General features: G+C 35.3%; 1 protein-coding gene across 2 annotated transcripts in view; it reads left to right on the top strand.

Annotated features, from left to right (window-relative positions):
- The first annotated feature begins 321 nt into the window (after positions 1-321).
- GABRA1 (gamma-aminobutyric acid type A receptor subunit alpha1) overlaps positions 322-17,208 on the top strand; it is a 63,414-nt gene continuing 46,527 nt past the window's right edge. Inside the window, exons 1-4 of one of the 2 annotated variants that reach the window (XM_082378772.1) lie at positions 322-3,939; positions 4,350-4,708; positions 6,902-6,990; positions 10,323-10,435. In XM_082378772.1, coding sequence (XP_082234898.1) covers positions 3,909-3,939; positions 4,350-4,708; positions 6,902-6,990; positions 10,323-10,435 — 592 coding nt within the window. In that variant the 5' untranslated portion in view covers positions 322-3,908. The remainder of the gene's footprint in view (positions 3,940-4,349; positions 4,709-6,901; positions 6,991-10,322; positions 10,436-17,208) is intronic. The other variant, XM_082378773.1, reaches the window with a different exon arrangement.

Consider the following 17,208-nt stretch of genomic DNA (forward strand, 5'->3'; position numbering starts at 1 on the left):
TTTCCAGCCTGGGAAAAAGAATTTGTCTAACTAACCTGATGACAAAGAAGTCTCGCTTAAGGAATAAAAATTACTCTATTACTTATCGCAGTTCTTTTCTTTTTATGAACTGAACTATTAGTTCAACATCAATTATAAGAGAAGGGCTAGCCCTCTGGACACATGTATAGTTCATTAACAAGATGGTCTGTATTATATACAGGGAAATTAGAAAAAGGGGAGCTAGCTTAGTGGGTGAAAATATTCCATATAAATATCCAAATATATATATATACATATATATATATATATATATACACATAAATTGGGGTGAAATCATATTTAACTGCCACGTGTACATTTCTTGTTACAGATTGATAACCATTAAAATGTTAGCATTAAAATATATTTTCAGCATATATATCTGAGCCATGCAAACACATTTAAAAAGACCACTTTATCCTAGATTTCAGCAGAAGCTTATTTGGTATTTTATCATTTTACTTATCTCTTCTCCCTCATCTCAAATTATTTTGTAAATGTTAAAAAGCCACACTGAATTAATGAGAACATGCTTGCTATTTTTTTCTCATTTGGTTCACATTTAGTTGGATAAAGTAAAAACATTTCTGTTGAAAAGAATCAGTACACTTCTTCAATTAGGTCAGGGCTTCCTGCCATTTAAAATTGACAGAAAAAGCAAAATGTACCAGTCTGCAACACTGGAAATAGAGCTATGAGGCCTCCCCAGGATCCCTGGTCCTAGGTTTGACCTCAAATCCCTTCTGCCCAAAACTAGTGACTGTTCAAAGGGCCTTCAAAACTGGCCTCATGAGACTGAAGGAAAACAGCAGGAAATTCCAAAATACTAAAGTCAGCCTGACACCCTGTTACAGTTGGATGCACTAGATCATCAAATGGAAGAATCTCATCATGAATAAATACCTTTTTTAAAAACTCAGAGGTAGGTTTTATGTGACTGCTATTAAGATAGTCGAACATAGATATAAGAAGAATAAAACAGATCTTAACATGAGCTCACAACCACATAGTAAGGAAATAAAGTAAGGTAGAAACATGGTTAAGAGAATAAGCTTTGAAGTCAGAAGATCCGAGTTTGCATTCTAGCATAAACACTCACTTGCTGTGTCACCTTGACCAAATCTCTCGCTCTCTCTAATCCACAAATTATTGAGTGATTTGTAAAAGAGGGATATAAGATTATCACAGACTTGTTTTGAGAATTAAATGGAATGATTTATGCAAATTGTTAGCACATTACTTGGCACTCAGTAAATATTTTAAGAATATTAAACATCATGGTTATTGTGATTTCAAAAACTTAATTCAATCAGATGCACACTTACTTTGAAGAGATTTATCAAGAATTTCAACAATTATATAAAAGAGTCAATTTAATAAGAAAATATAAAAAAGTGATTTCCTTGCCATTAATTTCTTATGGTTTATTCCCTAGTGTTATGTGCATATGTTAATGATACCTTAGATGGAAAATAATAAGCATACTCATAATTTAGATTTGCAATTGCTGTTTTTGGAATAGTCAAATTACAATATTTTAAACACCCACAATTTATTTATTAAATTTATTTATTAAAAACATACATGTCCCAAAACAAATTATATATACATCATCTAGCAAAAACTACCTTGTGAATATTGTATCTTAAATAAAGAATCAGAATATGGAATTTCCATTTCCATATTTGTACCATAGTTTTAAGATAAACCCATAACTATTTATAAATATTCATTTGTTTTAAAATGTATGGAAATGCTGTGCAATTGTATCCTGTTGGATAGTCACATAACACTTTTAGTCTCAAGTAAGATGTGACTGGCATTGTTTTCAGAGATTATTGTTCAAATGATAAAGTTTCAGCGATTGTGCTCGAAAAAACAATCAGTAGAGTGATTTAGTTGTATGTCATTAGGTATAGGATATAAAGTCATTCTCAATTTGTAAAGGGAAGTCAAATGAGCTGTGAGAATTTAGTCAGGAGGAAAAAAAAGTCTAAAAGGTCACTTTTAGGACTATTAGTCTTTGTTGAATCAAAACAAAACTATGGAATTGCATTTTATATTGCCAGGTAAGAAAATAATGTTTTCTAATTAACTCAGGGTTTCAAAACCTTACCAATGTGAGCTTTATTCTCAGAACTGCTCAATAAATAAGTAAATTAATGGATAAGCACATAAATAAATAAAAATTGGGTAATGTCACATAAGGAAGCTCTGATGTTCCTTCAATGGCTATCGTTAAGACTATATTACATGGGCTTCCCTGGTGGTGCAGTGGTTGGGAATCTGCCTGCCAGTGCAGGGGACATGGGTTCAAGCCCTGGTCCGGAAAGATTCCACATGCCCCGGAGCAACTAAGCCCGGGTGCCACAACTACTGAGCCTGCGCTCTAGAGCTTGCAAGCCACAACTACTGAGCCCACGAACCACAGCTACTGAAGCCCGTGTGCCTAGAGCCCTGCTCCACAACAAGAGAAGCCAGGACAATGAGAAGCCCGTGCAGGGCAACGAAGAGTAGCCCCCCGCTCGCCTCAACTAGAGAAAGCCCATGCCCAGCAACAAAGACCCAACACAGCCAAATATAAAAACAAACAAATAAATAAATTTATTTTAAAACAATACATTACATTTGTTGTGTCTGAATAGAGTAGGCGACTAACCAAGGATATTATAAAATGATCTTCAAATCTCCCTTCCTTGAAGATTTATTTCTAAAATAATTTCCCAATGACACTTCCCTTTCAAAACTCAGAAGAAACAAGCCCAATTCTAAATGTGATCTTCAATTATATATTCCTTATTATTTCATTCACCTGTCTTAAGTTTTATTCATGTAAGCTGACTTCATTGCAGCACAAAGTCAACGAACACTTGTAGAATCAAAAACGCATGAGTGGTATGGACTGGCCATTTAGATTGTTTTCTTCCCTTAGCCAAGATCTGACCCTATCTGAAATGTCTCCTCTGGTAGAAATCCACGGAAAATGACTAGGGAGCTCACCACAGTTCAGCCCTTATTCACCAGAAGCACTGCACAGAGGCACCCCATCTTTTCTTTTCAGCACCTGCTACGTAGTCCAGGGGAAAGTGCTAAAGGGACAATTCCCAGAGCCTCAGGTCATTTCAGTAAGCGCTCGCAGGAACACAGTACCCATCTCCTCTCTGCTACAAACACCCATTCACAAAATCTGAGGAGAGAACTACAGTCGTCCCTGATTCCTTGGAAATTTAGTTAGACTGATGTTGAAACACACCCTCCTTCCCTCAGTGTATAATTATTCGTGGGTGAAGAGCCACCAGGGAGGGTAACAGAAGAGGAAAGAGGGGAAAAAAAGTAGAAGCGGGTTTTGACCTGACTTCTAAACGGCTTTCTGTTAATCTCTCGTCCCCCTCTCTCATTTTCCTAATCCTGAGGATGATGGAGTTATAGGCAAGGGAATGATTCCGGAAATGCAGATATGACTCTCAAACCTAGAAATGATCTGGGTGATTTATTTAAAGTTAAACCCTCCTCGTCCTAGGAACCCAGCAGAAGTCATATTTAAAGGAGGCCGTGTTTTCTGCATCATGACATAAACAAACAACCAGTTGCCTCCAAAGATGAAAAACCCGGTTCCGGAGCGCGTTCTTGCTGTCCTCTAAACTGCAGACTGAGGGCCGGTGGAGAGCGCTCACAACCTGTGAAAGTGCCGAAGACTCTCTCAACCCGGTGGCCAATTCGCCACCGGCCAGAACTCTTCCCTACCAGCCCTCATCATTCGTGACTCTGCAAGACGCAGGGACTCAGACGTGTGTGGGAGTGCGTGTGAGGGAGACAGGCGACAGGAGAGTGCGCTTTCCACATGTGGAACCCTGCATCTCCCTGTTTCATAGCTTGCGCCCGTTCATATGCGTGCAGTGGTTAAATATTTGATCAAAGGTGGAATAGTTACACTCATCAGTTGTATTTTTAATAGGCACGCCTTAAAATAGAGGGTTCATCAATTGAAAGCGTGAAAAGATTCTGAGTATCGTCCCTATGTCTCTAACGCTTTTCTACTCTTCCCTCCCCCATGTCTACTCCCCCCCCCCAAAAAAGGAAAGCTTGCAGCAGATTGTAGAAGGATTTGAGTCTGCAGCTAGAGAGAAGGGGATTAGGGCCAGAGCGGTGCAAGTTAAATTGTGCTGCCTATAAAAAATGGGCGGATTGGTCTCCAGATCCAGAGGCTGGTACCACCTTCCTTTCTAAAATAAAATCTCTCTGGCATGAAGTCACCGCCTATTTCACATCCGGTTTGCCCTGGGACGTATTACTACTGTCTTGGTAAAGAAAAATCTTTTGTTGTATAGCTGCAGATTGGATACTGGGAAGCAAATTTGGGTGTGAAATCTTCAGCAAAGGAGCACGCAGAGTCCATGATGGCTCTGACCGCTCAGAGCGAGTGAGCGAGCGGCAGAGCGAGGACGCCCCTGCGCTGCCGGCGCGCCGGGACTCGCGGACTCGCGCTGGCTCCCAGCTCTCCACGATTTTCTCTCGCAGACTTTTCTCGGGTCTTGAGCGATCCTCTGCCCAGAGGGGGCCCGAGGTAAGTGCGGCATCGGACCGCCACACACAAGCTTTGAACGTGCCTTTTCCTTGCTGGAGGGACAGGAATGCAATAGAAAAAAAGAGAAGGAGGGAACAGGACAAGAGCCTGATCCCACAGCAGGTAGAAAGAACGAATGTTTTTCTTTCAGGGTGAAAACCGCAGCGATCTAGGAGCATTATTATTATTACTATTATTATTTTCTCCGTCTCTCTTCTTTCCCTCTTTCTTAGGCAGATTTGAATGTATTCCGCGGGGTGGGTGGTGACATGTTGTTTTGGTCTTTTTTTGTTTTTTTGTTTTTTGCAAGAGGGAGCTGGGGTGAGGTGGGGAGGGGCGTTGGGTGCATGGTCTAAAGTTAAGACGCTGGGATAGAAAACCTATCTCAATGTTCCATCGTAGGGAAGGCACTCTCTCTTTCTGGCTGCAAAAATGCTTCTTTTCTCCTTTCCAGTGGACGCTGCTGTAATGCCGTCTGGTGTAGGGGTCTCTCTCATTCCGAACACGAAAAATTCAAGTTATCATTTGCTGTGGGTGGCACAGATATGGGTGTTCGGAGTGTGTGTTTGATGGGGCGAGGTTGAAGGTGGAAAGGGGTAAGGAGACAGCTTAGCGTTTCTTTTAAACTATTAGGTTTGCATTTGCAAGAAACTTTCTTACTCAACAACTCAAGTGCCATGATAGGCTTGTTTTTCTCTTTTTAAAATGTCAGAGGAGGACAAAAAGCTATGGTATCTTGCTTTGGGGTTTTGTTTTGTTTCATTTACCCCTTTGGGAATTACCCTTTTTTATAAAGACCAACAAATATTAAAACGGTACGAGAAGTTGTCTTTCCTTCATAACGGATGTTGAAGGTTAATAAAAGGGTGAATTATAATTATGCAATTTAGGTGCAATATTTTAACATAAGGATATTTACCCAATATTTCTTGTCGTATTCAACTCATCTACGTCAAAAGCAGTCACTAAATTAGGGAAAAACTATGAAGCTCACAGTTCTTACCTCTAGGTCTAGACCATTTCACTCTAAACACTTTATGTTTCATTGCTTACATGCCTGTTTGGAATGGTTTTTACTGATATAAATGATCCTGGAGAGTGCGGAAAGCATTTGTGTAGATGTATTTAAAGGCATACCACATTAAACTATAGAGTGCCTAATGAAAAATATGCTTTAAAAGACTTGCAATCCATTAATCACTGACCCAACTAAGGAGTACAGATTCAGGGAAGTGCTAACAAATTTTACCTTGAACATTTCTCATATTATGACTGGAATCAGTTATAGCACATTCAAATAGTGTTACCATGTCTGCTCTTTCACCAGGTAGTGCTCTGATTTTTAAGAAGTAATTACACAAATAGATTATAATTTTAAAAATTCTCTAAGCTTTCCATGCTCCTCCATTCCTCCAACATCCCACTACCAAGTCTAAATTCAACAGAGGGTGATTGATTGCACTTTACCTAAGAGGGAAAAAAGATTCCCTTTTTCATGCAAAGCAAAGCACTCCAGCTTCCATCTGTTTGAGATAAAACATTTTCTAGCAGCAACCTGGCAGAACTGAGAGGGCTTAAAAGACATGTGTGGGCATGCTTGTGTGCATTTATGTGAGTGTGGTTTGTGTGTGAGAGATCAGCACATGGCTTGACTATAAAGTGTGTCCTTTAGCCTCACAGAAGCATTAGCGAGCATATTTAACAAGGCAATCACAGGCAGAGAATTACAAGCATGATTTCGGCATTCAACTGAGTGTTTCCTATGATTTTATTTTTAAAAAAAAAAGATAAATAGCAGTTGCTTCTGAAATCAAGGTGCATCCAGAATCCAAAGATGAATTCAGTCATCAAAGCATATTAACCTACCCCCTCAACAGCCTCCAAACATGCTCTCCCTGTTGTAGACACCAGCTGAAAATTTTCAGTGCACAGTTCAGTTGTGGGAACTCAAATCAGAAAGGTCAAATTTTTCAGATGATAACAAGAAGAGAGTAATTCAAACTATATTGTAAATATAAAACCTAGAGAAAGAACAACTCACAGTTTTTATGTTGAGCAATATTGTCACCTGAGAGAATTTCAACTTGTATTCTTTTACAGGAGAAATTTAGACACTGATATTTCTGAATGGAGAAATGGAAGTGAAAGTGGAGAATGGATGGTCCAGGTTTCCATTGCTTCCAGTGAGGTGTCATATCCCAGTGAGGTCATTTCCTGACTTCAAAGCGTTTATCTGAACTGCCTCAGTCAGCCCTAGTGGTTATAACCTGATGTTTCTTGCAAGAGACACTGATCTCTACTTGTTCTACTTTTCAGCTGCACAAGCCCGCAATGAAGAAAAGTCCGGGTCTCTCTGACTACATTTGGGGCTGGACCCTCCTTCTGAGCACATTGACTGGAAGAAGGTGGGGACCTTTATTTTAAATCTGCATGAGAATTTCTGTAACTTTTCATTTATTCTTTCAGGGGGAAGAAAATTGTCCTTGGATGAATTCATGACTAAGGGAATTCAAAAAACTTAACTGCAATAAAATTCCAGCTCATAAAGAAGAACAATATGAAAAAATAATCAACTTATTTGCATGTTGGTTAGAATACACTTAACACGCTTTTGTTAAGGAACATATTAATTCAACATTTAATTCTTAAATTGAACTTTTCACTGCTCAGTTGTAACTGAACAAAACATGTGGTTTCCTAATTTACAGAAAAAGTTACCCCAATTAATGTCAGCATACTATGTGAGTTGACTTTCCAACAAGAAAATTTCTAACCAGTTGCAAAGATCATAGAGTAACTTCTAACTATGTAGAAGTGGAAAGGTTAGAATAATATTTGTAATTTGAAAGTCATAAGTTTTTATAAATGCATGTGCATTATGTTTTGAAACTGTTATTTATATAACCAATAGAAGTAGAATATACTAGACACATATTTAAGAACGTTAGATAAAACTGAACTTCTCTATTTAAGTTTAACTACTGTGGAGACAAGTTATGAGAAAAAATGTAATAATATGATTAACCATATTCAAAATATTTGCTAATGATCCCATCAAATGTATAGACATATTATACTAGCAAAGATATAAATAACCAAATATTTCAGATTCTCCTTTATCTGCTTTTATATTTTTTTGTGTAGTCCACTCCTGTAGCCCCAAAGAAAGTCTTAGACATATTACAAAAATCTAAGATTCTCCATAATGTAATGAAAAGTGAACCCTTATGAGTTAAGGCAGAGAGATGGAATAGTCTGGAAAGATAAGGACTAAGGAGGATTTTTTAAATTGAGAAGTTGTCTATTTTTATTGTTTGTTATTGTGTATGGTAAATAATGACTGCCAGATACTCTTAATCTGAGGAGTTAAATGTTCTTCACCGCTCTTGAAAAATTATATGAAGTGTTGCTATTGTAATGACCTGTAGATGGAGTTAGTGCACAATGTTTTATTATATAGTGGTTCATATGGAATCAAAATCACGTACTGTAACTGACATTTCTCTACAAATTATATATTCAGTTTAGGAAACATTACATTGGCATGAGTGTTTAATAGCAAATAAATAATCTTGATCTTTATCCTAGGGTCATTGTCTGACAATTACATAGTAAATTAGAATTAAAGATGAAGCATAACCTGATTAAGAAAAGCACATAAAAGAAAGATTATCATTCCAATTGGCAGAGCAGAACTGGTTCTCTGGGAGGGAGGGAAAAGTCTCTTTTGGCATTTGTATTCCAACGCAAACAATTGGTGAGTACAACATTTATAAATAAAACCAGGGGGAAAAAAAGCATTTCCTGAATTTGACATAAGCTATGAAAACAAAGAGAATGCAGGTAAAGGTAGTAGATCACCCCATATTTTGGGAATCATATCAACAATCTAGTTTGCTCTGTCATGTCACCCCACCTCATCTTTTTCGCCCTTCTTATTTTAGTGATTCTTCCTTAGACTACTTGGTCAGGCTCTCTTCACAACTCAAAGTGTGTTAGCATTTCTTTTCCATCTTTATCAAGATGACCTTCCAGTATCCTTGAAAGATGCATGCATGGCAGTAGGTTTTGTGACAAGGTGTTTTTATAAATAATTGTATTCAGAAAACTATTTTTGCTTTGCTGCTATCATCTGCTAGCAAGACATCCTGGAAGACACAGCGCTCGCTGAAAATTTGATTTCAAAAACTAGTAAGATCTTTAATTCTGCCAAAGGAGAGTAAACCCTCAATCTGCACAGTATTAATGTTGAATTTAGGAGAATGGAGAACTGTTTCATAGAGGTACATTTCATATATTTCATATCATGAATAACTTTTAGTTATAATAGCTATTAAATTAAAATTTTATCAGAAAAGTTTTGCATTTTGCCAGTATAACATTATTACCCAAACAATAGTGTTTGTTTTTGAATTGATACTTTGATTATATTTCTTGCTTCTGTCAAATCAGTGAACCCTGGTTTCAAATGCTATTATCTTTCTTAGATTGATCAGTAATATAAACACACAAGAGAGATGCCAAAAGCATATTAAATTGAAAGTATGAAAGTGACACTTTTGTGTCAGTTTTTTAGTTTACACTCTATATTCTTTTTTTTTTTTTTCTTTTTTTTGCTCAAGGTCAGAGCTATCATTGAAATATATCAGTAAGTGTGATCCCTCCTAAGATAGAAGACTCTTCTCTCAAAGGATTTTGGAGCTGTCATTCTAATCATTACATAAATATGATTTAAGGAGCATAGATAATAATGTGATTGATGTAATAAATACATAATATGTGAACTGCAGTCATTATGTGGTCAAAATTCAAAGACTAGTAATGATTGGTAAGGGATAAAAACTAGACCTTCACATAGAAAGACTTAAATAGGAACAATTACTCTGATATAGAAGAATGAAAATAAAGTTTTAGACTAAAAGTTAAAGAAAGCTGGATTCTAGTTCAAACTCTACAAATGGCTGTGTTTTCTTAAAACGCTAATCCTACATTAGTTTAGTAAAACCATAAATTAAGAATACTGGACCATATTTTTTCCAAGGTATCTTTTACTTCTAAGACCAGAAATGACAAAATTCAATTAATTAGAGGTTTGAATAGACAAATTATAAAAATTGGTTCATAAACCTTAAGAAGAATGGAAATTACACACTGATGTGAACATGTAATTATCCTCAGAAACAAGTTTTATCTATTTTTCTCATCTAAATACCAGAAAGAACATCAAAAACACAAAACATAGATATATATGAAGTGGATAAAGGGATGGTTGTTGGTAGGTGAAATCTTAGGATTATGCTACGTGTTAAATTAAATGAAAACAAAGCTATTAAGTATTTTGGTAGCTCAGAAATACATTTTTTTTTTAATTTGGGAAGAAGTTTCCCAGATTTAGGTTTTTTACTAAAGTACATTAATGTTCTTGCTTGCCCAGAGAAAACATTCATTACAACATTGTATACACGCTGAGAATTATAAATGTAAAGAGACAACTCATTTCCTGTAATTTTCCTTCCATAGTTAGAAATATTAGAATAAAGAGCATATCATCTATGAGAACAAATATGAGAAAATGGTAAGAATTAAACTATGACTTTTTTTTTACTTTACCAGAAGAAATTTTCAAATTAAGATTCAATAGAAAGGAAGTTGGAAAATTGTGGAAGGTTTTATCTGGAAAAAGGTTTTAGTAGAAATGTATAATTTAGATATTGCCTCCCTTTACTTTTTTTTTCAGCTATGGACAACCCTCATTACAAGATGAACTTAAAGACAACACCACTGTCTTCACTAGGATTTTGGACCGACTCCTAGATGGTTATGACAATCGCCTGAGACCAGGATTGGGAGGTGGGTAGCATTATTGTGTTTTTATTTTACAGAACAATATTAAACATTTACTATTAAAGTATTGCTTCCCTCTACATGTTAAAGTAATAAGAATGGAAGCATGTAGTGTAATGACATCCTATTTTTAGTATATTGCTCAACATTAATCCAATTTTCCACAGTCATCCCATGCACATACCCATACGTAGTAGAAGCCAGATTCAAACTTCTCATAATGTCATGAAATAAATGTTACATTTACTTGACAATCAATCTTTTCCATGTATGATTTGATTTTACGAGGGAAAAAGGGGGGTAATATTATCTCTTCCAGCCCAAATACTGCATCTCTGTTTCATTAGGCATAGCTATGTTTGCATTGAATTCAAGTAGAATATCTCTGAATCTATTGCTCTAAACATTTATTTTGGAATATTACATATTGATCCACTATTTTGTGTTAGATTACCCCCACCTCTAGGATAAAAGGTGAATGAGATAGATGATAGTGTGTTTTTTTTTTTTGATTGTGAATTTAAAATTAAACCCTAATTTTCTATAGTTAAAATGTATTTTTTTTTTTTTTTGTATGTCAGTTCATTGGTTTTACTAATGAATTTCTACTCAGGGAGAAGTTAGCACTTAATAATACAGTATTTATAACAATAAGAGTAAATAGTGCAAGGCATTACACACTTGTTTAAATAATCCTTGAGTAAGATAATCAACCTATCTTATTTAGTTAAACAAAGACTAATGAAGCCAAAACAAAATATTGATCTCAGAGTAAAACAAGTGAAGCAAGGGAATAAATTATTGTTCAAAGTCACATAGGAAACCAAGGATAGAATCTATGACTCCCAACTATAACTTATGCTGCACTTTCTCCAGAGCATTTGTTGAAACTATTTAATAGCAATATTTAAATTACAATGAAATAACAATATTAAGAAATTTATCTCTTCTTCATCTAGACAGCAAAGTTATGCAAAGAATAAGAAGGTTAAGAATTCAATTTTTGATTTTAAAACAGGATGGTAACATGGATTTAGGGTCTTCCTGTTAATACTCTGGGCAGTGTAATGACACAGATATGGATCATAGGTCTGTTTTGAGGCTGCCAAATGTCATTAGTGTCTCAGAGGTTTAAGGGAAACTCCCTTATCGAAGACATGACTCAGATATATGTCAACGGTCTTACCAGGTGTCCTTTCCTATCAATCTCAAGCATTCGTTCTAGGACACACTATACAAATTCCTCCAGGTTTGTATTCCACTTGGTTTCCTTTTACTAAGTTCTTTGAAAAAATATTAAGGAACAAAATGCATTGGTCACAAAATGGAGTGCATAAATGTGTATGTGATGTATTAATATAAGGTCTGTGTATATCTAAATCTCTGGAGTGGTTTCAGGAAAATTGTTCTTGGTTCATAAAATTTGAAATAAATTACAAAGACTGCAGGTAGGGGAGGAACGTACAAAAAGAAGAATTTCAGGACAGTGGTAATAACTTTTAAAAAGAAGACTTTTAAAGTACTAATGGGCATGCATCTGATTTCTTTACTTATTCTTCTTCCTTCTCCATGATATCAATCCTTAGAAAATCAGCAGAATTGTATAACACATCTAGAAAATCTTATCTTCATCCTAGTTTAGGAAATCCCATTTAATACTTTACCTTGTGAATGTGAGTACCCTCTATAAGTTCTGTGCATAGTTTTCAGTTTGTTAAACAATTTTACACACACACACACACACACACACCCCTTCTTTAATAATCAGCTGTTTGGTCGTATTGTTATTTGGAGTACAAATAACAAGCCCATGACTGCTCATTTACATTTAATTATGTGTAATAACTCTTTAATAAATGTATATATTAACTCTTTAATCAAATATTGTGTAAGCAGGAAGCATTTCACCTACTCCTCATATGCATACCTATGTCTTGGAGAGCCACAGACCTTGAGGATGTATAATATAGACTAAGAATGGGTCGAAAAGCTAATTTTCAAGACTCAAGATAATGGTGGATTTATTAACAGAAACAACTACATTAATTCAGGCTGCAGTTTTGGTGGAATCTACTTTATTACCTACTTAATCCCTCAAAATAACAAAAATAGATATTTAAAGAACAGAAATAGTAGTTGGCTAAATATAGACAGGATATATTCTTTTTAATTGAAATGGATATAATATGCTACAGTAATAGAGAATTCAAGGGCTCAGGAAAATCAAAGAGAATGGATATGCTTTAATTTTTGCTAAAGATGATTTTTCTGATATTTATGATTTCTGGAAACAGTGATTTTGAGATTATGATAGACATGAAAACAAATTAAAAAGTAGCCCAAATAGTTTCCTCTATTTCTATTTTATGTATCATCCTGGAGCATACTGCAATTAAATCTGATGGATTTGAGATTTATGAAAAAACTTTAATACTAACTAAATGTTTATCATTTTTTTGGCATGCTTTTTCAGTCTTAAGGGATATAATGGCATGTGTTTATTACATATATAGCATGTGTTTACTACATATATCTCCAGAATCATTAACACGTTTAAATACATTTTGAGAATGTTTATCTGTCTTCAGAAAACATCTTAAATATTAAGCACAGATTTTAGATGTTTCATAAAACATAATCAGCTACAGAATAGAGCAAAATGTTAACACCATGATTTTTGGATGCTATAAATTGAAATTATCTAATATATATATTTCTGCAAAATTATTTAATTTTATTTCTTTATCATAGATTTCTGGTAAGCTAAGTATGACATGCATTCTAGTAGCTCTCCATTATAAAAATGGATTTTTTTACATGATCCGTTTGCTTTCAGATGTAAAAACTATGTAGAGGCAATACGTGAAAGATTATCATTAGCTTATAAGGCGGTAAAAATTTCCTCTTAGAAGGTTCATGATCACAGCTGGGATAATCTTCTCTCGCAAGAGATAGGAGCCCACTCTCTTCTTTATTGTGATAAAAGTCTGGTTTTATAAAAATAACAACATTGTGCAGAAGGCAGGGATATTTTGTTCTGAATGTCTTGAGAAAATATAGAAATGTGATAAGCTAAGACTTGAGACTAATGTAAGAAACTCTTGTACATGCAGATTCATCATGACCTGTTTTTCAGAAACACAGCATCCAAAAGTGTAACATTATTCTTTGGAGATGTACACCCTGGATCCAATAACTAAGAAAACAGATATATAACATGGTTCATCCAGATGATAGGAATCAGTTGCAGATATTGTAACACTATTTAAAAAGGCTATCTTTTCAGGGTCAAGAGCAATCCTGAGAAAGTAGAAAGAAAAGGGCAACATAAAGAGAGATATCCTGGAAGACACTTATCTTTTTAAATGAGATAAAAGAACTAAAAAGGATAGACTGTGTGGAATTCTAATAATATACTCTATTCAGGGATGTAAACAGAAAAATATGTTGGCAAGTTCATATTTTAAGTATAAAATTAATGAAGAAACCTTTAAATAGACTTGAATTGAAATAGTCAGTACTCAGAAAATACAAATCGAAACTGTCAGTGATTGTTGGATTCATTCTCATTTAATATCTCTTTCTTTGAGGGCAAGATGTGGAGGGCTGGTTCTTCCTTGCAACCAGGGCCTGAAGAATTTGAAAAGCTCTTGCCTAAAGCATGGTCACTAGAGAAGAATAAAATGGTTGAGAGAGGGGAGGAGGTAAAATCCAGAAAAAAAAAAAAAAGTGGCAAGAGAAGAAAGAAAAGGTTACAGAAGAAAGGAGAGCAAAAGAGGGTATTGAAAATAAGGAGAAAGAACAGAGAAAAGTGAGAGGGCTGGAGAAGGCGAAGGAGAGCAACTTAGAGAAAATGGAAAAGGCAGCTGTGGTAGGAGGATGGGTAGGCTCGGGTGTTCCTTGGTTAATCAAGATTCCTCTTTTCGTTTTAAATCAAGACCAAACCAACCACCTTCTGAGAAAATCCATTTCCTCAAGGTTTCTCCTTATTGACTCTGAATCTAATAAACGAAAGAAGCCTGAATTTTCTCCAACTTCCTAAAAAATTAAATGATGCTCCCCCTGAATTGCACCTATCTGGGTAAAATTTCAGCCACCATCATTTTGGCTTTCCCTGCACTCTGGGAGAGGGAGTAAGAAAAATCCAGAAACATAGATCCAAAACTACATTCTGAAGAAAGTTTTCAGATTTTTAAGAAGTAATGCCCTTCCAGTGACATCTTTCCCTTCCGTTCTGCCACACCATATATACAGGCTACATCTCTCTTTCTTTTGAAAGAGTGCACGTGTGTACTCATCATGTGACAAACCCAGATGGATGGGGGGAGAAGTAAATAAGTAAACAGGTAGGTAGGAATGTAGGTAGAGAATGGGCTTTATTCCTACTAGATGCTTAACACATTTAGTTAAGATTTTCTTCTTTCTCCTAGAAGTGTTATAGAATTGGGGGGAATTTTTTTGTTTGTTTTAGATTTTACTTAATTGAAGCTATCAGTTAGGTGAGTATTTGTGACTGGAATGTAGCTGGGATTTTTCTCTCAAGGTATTTTAGCAAGACATACTATTTAACAAACAATCTATGCTTCAAAGCAGACTTCTTAATTTTCCCAATTTTTGATTTTTTATGCCTGTATGCGACCTTTTAGACTTCATTTAGCCCAATTATTGCCAGAAATCTTAGCTTTAAGATATAAGCATCTCCAACAAGGCAAGGAGACTGGGTTGGATATGAGTGCTACTGGCAAGGCGGTACGGGCTCCTTGGGGAATTAGCTTGGGATATTGGGTTATGTTTCTTTAGGTCAAAATAAGTAAAGGTGGGAAACTAAGAGTGTTCTGGAGAAAAAAAATCAGATTAACTTGTGAAATTTTGTGCAACTCTAAACTTTAGGTGACTAGACTTTGTTCTATCTCAAGATGATATCTGATATTCATGTGATCTTTCATTATGTTTTTGTATCCTGTGTGATGTTGAGATCAGAGGCAACCATTTTATTCATGTTCACCTAACTTAAAACACACATTTTGTATTTATATTAAAAAGCCAGAATTTCTAAAATTTACAGGGCAAGATATCTGTGTCACAATGTGTTTGCCTTCAATAAAATAAAAAGATTCTAAATTACTGACAATACGCCCACCCAAATTTAAAAAGGTTAGATTTATCCAATATTTTTTTATTGTTGTTGTTACATTTTCTTTACCAGATAATGGCTTTTCGTATCAGCTTTTGAAATTCTACTCTGGAACTCTTCTTTTTGAATTTTCTATAGGTGTATCTGGTGCTTTTAATGCAAGGTGTGGAGCAGATGCTCAGACTTTGGCATAATGCAATCTATTTCCACTGAAATACTATATCTAGACATTCTATAATTCAGTTGAATTTTAGAGAAAAAGCAGTTACCAAAAACCCAAGAGGAATTGTTAAAATGAACAGAGAACACCTTTTAACCTTTACTGGCTGAGAAATCCAGTCAGCTCATGAAGCCAGCTCATCTAATGAATCCAACTGAGATGCCCAGAGGAATGTTCTAGCATATTTAGAAACTTTCTCCTTCCATCTTTTCCTATTGTATATAAATCATCTTGCCAAGCATTTCCTAAGATAAAATGTAGCCACTGAGATTTTGCTGAAGTTATAAAGGCCAAATTATTAGTAAACAGCTGCAGTTTATATTTTGTGCAGTTACTTTTGGACTTTTTATATAGTTTCCATTTCCTATCTTGATTCTAGAACCAATGTGAAATATTAAAAAATATACATATATATTTTTTCTGTATATGATTTTTTTTTGCAACCTGAACTTGAGTTCTTTATTTGAAAAAGAGTGTTTGTAATGTTTCTGAGGTAAGAATCTCATTGTTAATAGTCATGGACTCTGCCATTTTGAAAAACTTAAAACCGAGTCCTAAGTGGATGCCATATCCCTCCATAATATATATATAATATATAATGATATTATATTATTATTCTCATATAATTAAAATTCAATAATAGGAACAGAAAGTAGGATACCTTAAAGCTACTGCAGGTTAGGCAATTTTGATCAAGACTTCTACAGACCAAAAGAAACCTATTCCTCCAACACAGCAATCACATTCTTCTCTACAGCTTTGCTCTCTCCCAATAGAAAATGCCATGATATAAGGAGGGAAGGAGGCAAATTCTCAATCGAGATGAAATAAATGTCTCCTGTAATAAACTTTACCTTTTTTTCCCTGGGAGATTCTTGTATCATCTGAGTTCTTGGAATCTGAAAACACAAAGGACCAGGAATTGGTTAGACACCTCGAAATGTGATTTTCTACCCCATATCCAGGTTTAGTAGCTGAATATCACCAACATTAAGTTGCTCTACGTTATCAGGGAGGGGAAAATTGCCAACTATTCTAAAGAATTAAGGGAATGGAAATGAAGGACAAGGAGCAAAAAATGTTGCTCCAGGCAGACTGGCAGGGAGCTGAGACATTGTCCCATCCAGGAGTATAAACTGATGGTTATGTAGGGAGCTCAGGATATTTTCAATTTCCAAACAGGACCATTTCAAAGCAGGGTTTTAAGAAATACTTTATTATGATGACTAATGTTAGCCAATTCATTCTCCATATAGTGACTGCCTCTGTGAATTAATAGAAGCAAAGTAGTTTGAAGGAGGCAATAAACCTCCTTCATAAGTTCTGAGTACACGGAACTGGGACCAGTGAATATTATTCTGAGTTCCTCAATAGACAGCATTTCCAGTGAAAATAGGGCCAATGCCATATTAAATAAATTGTTGT

Source organism: Balaenoptera borealis (assembly GCF_965194805.1).
Source record: "Balaenoptera borealis genome assembly, chromosome: 2".
Taxonomy (NCBI): Eukaryota; Metazoa; Chordata; class Mammalia; order Artiodactyla; family Balaenopteridae; genus Balaenoptera; species Balaenoptera borealis.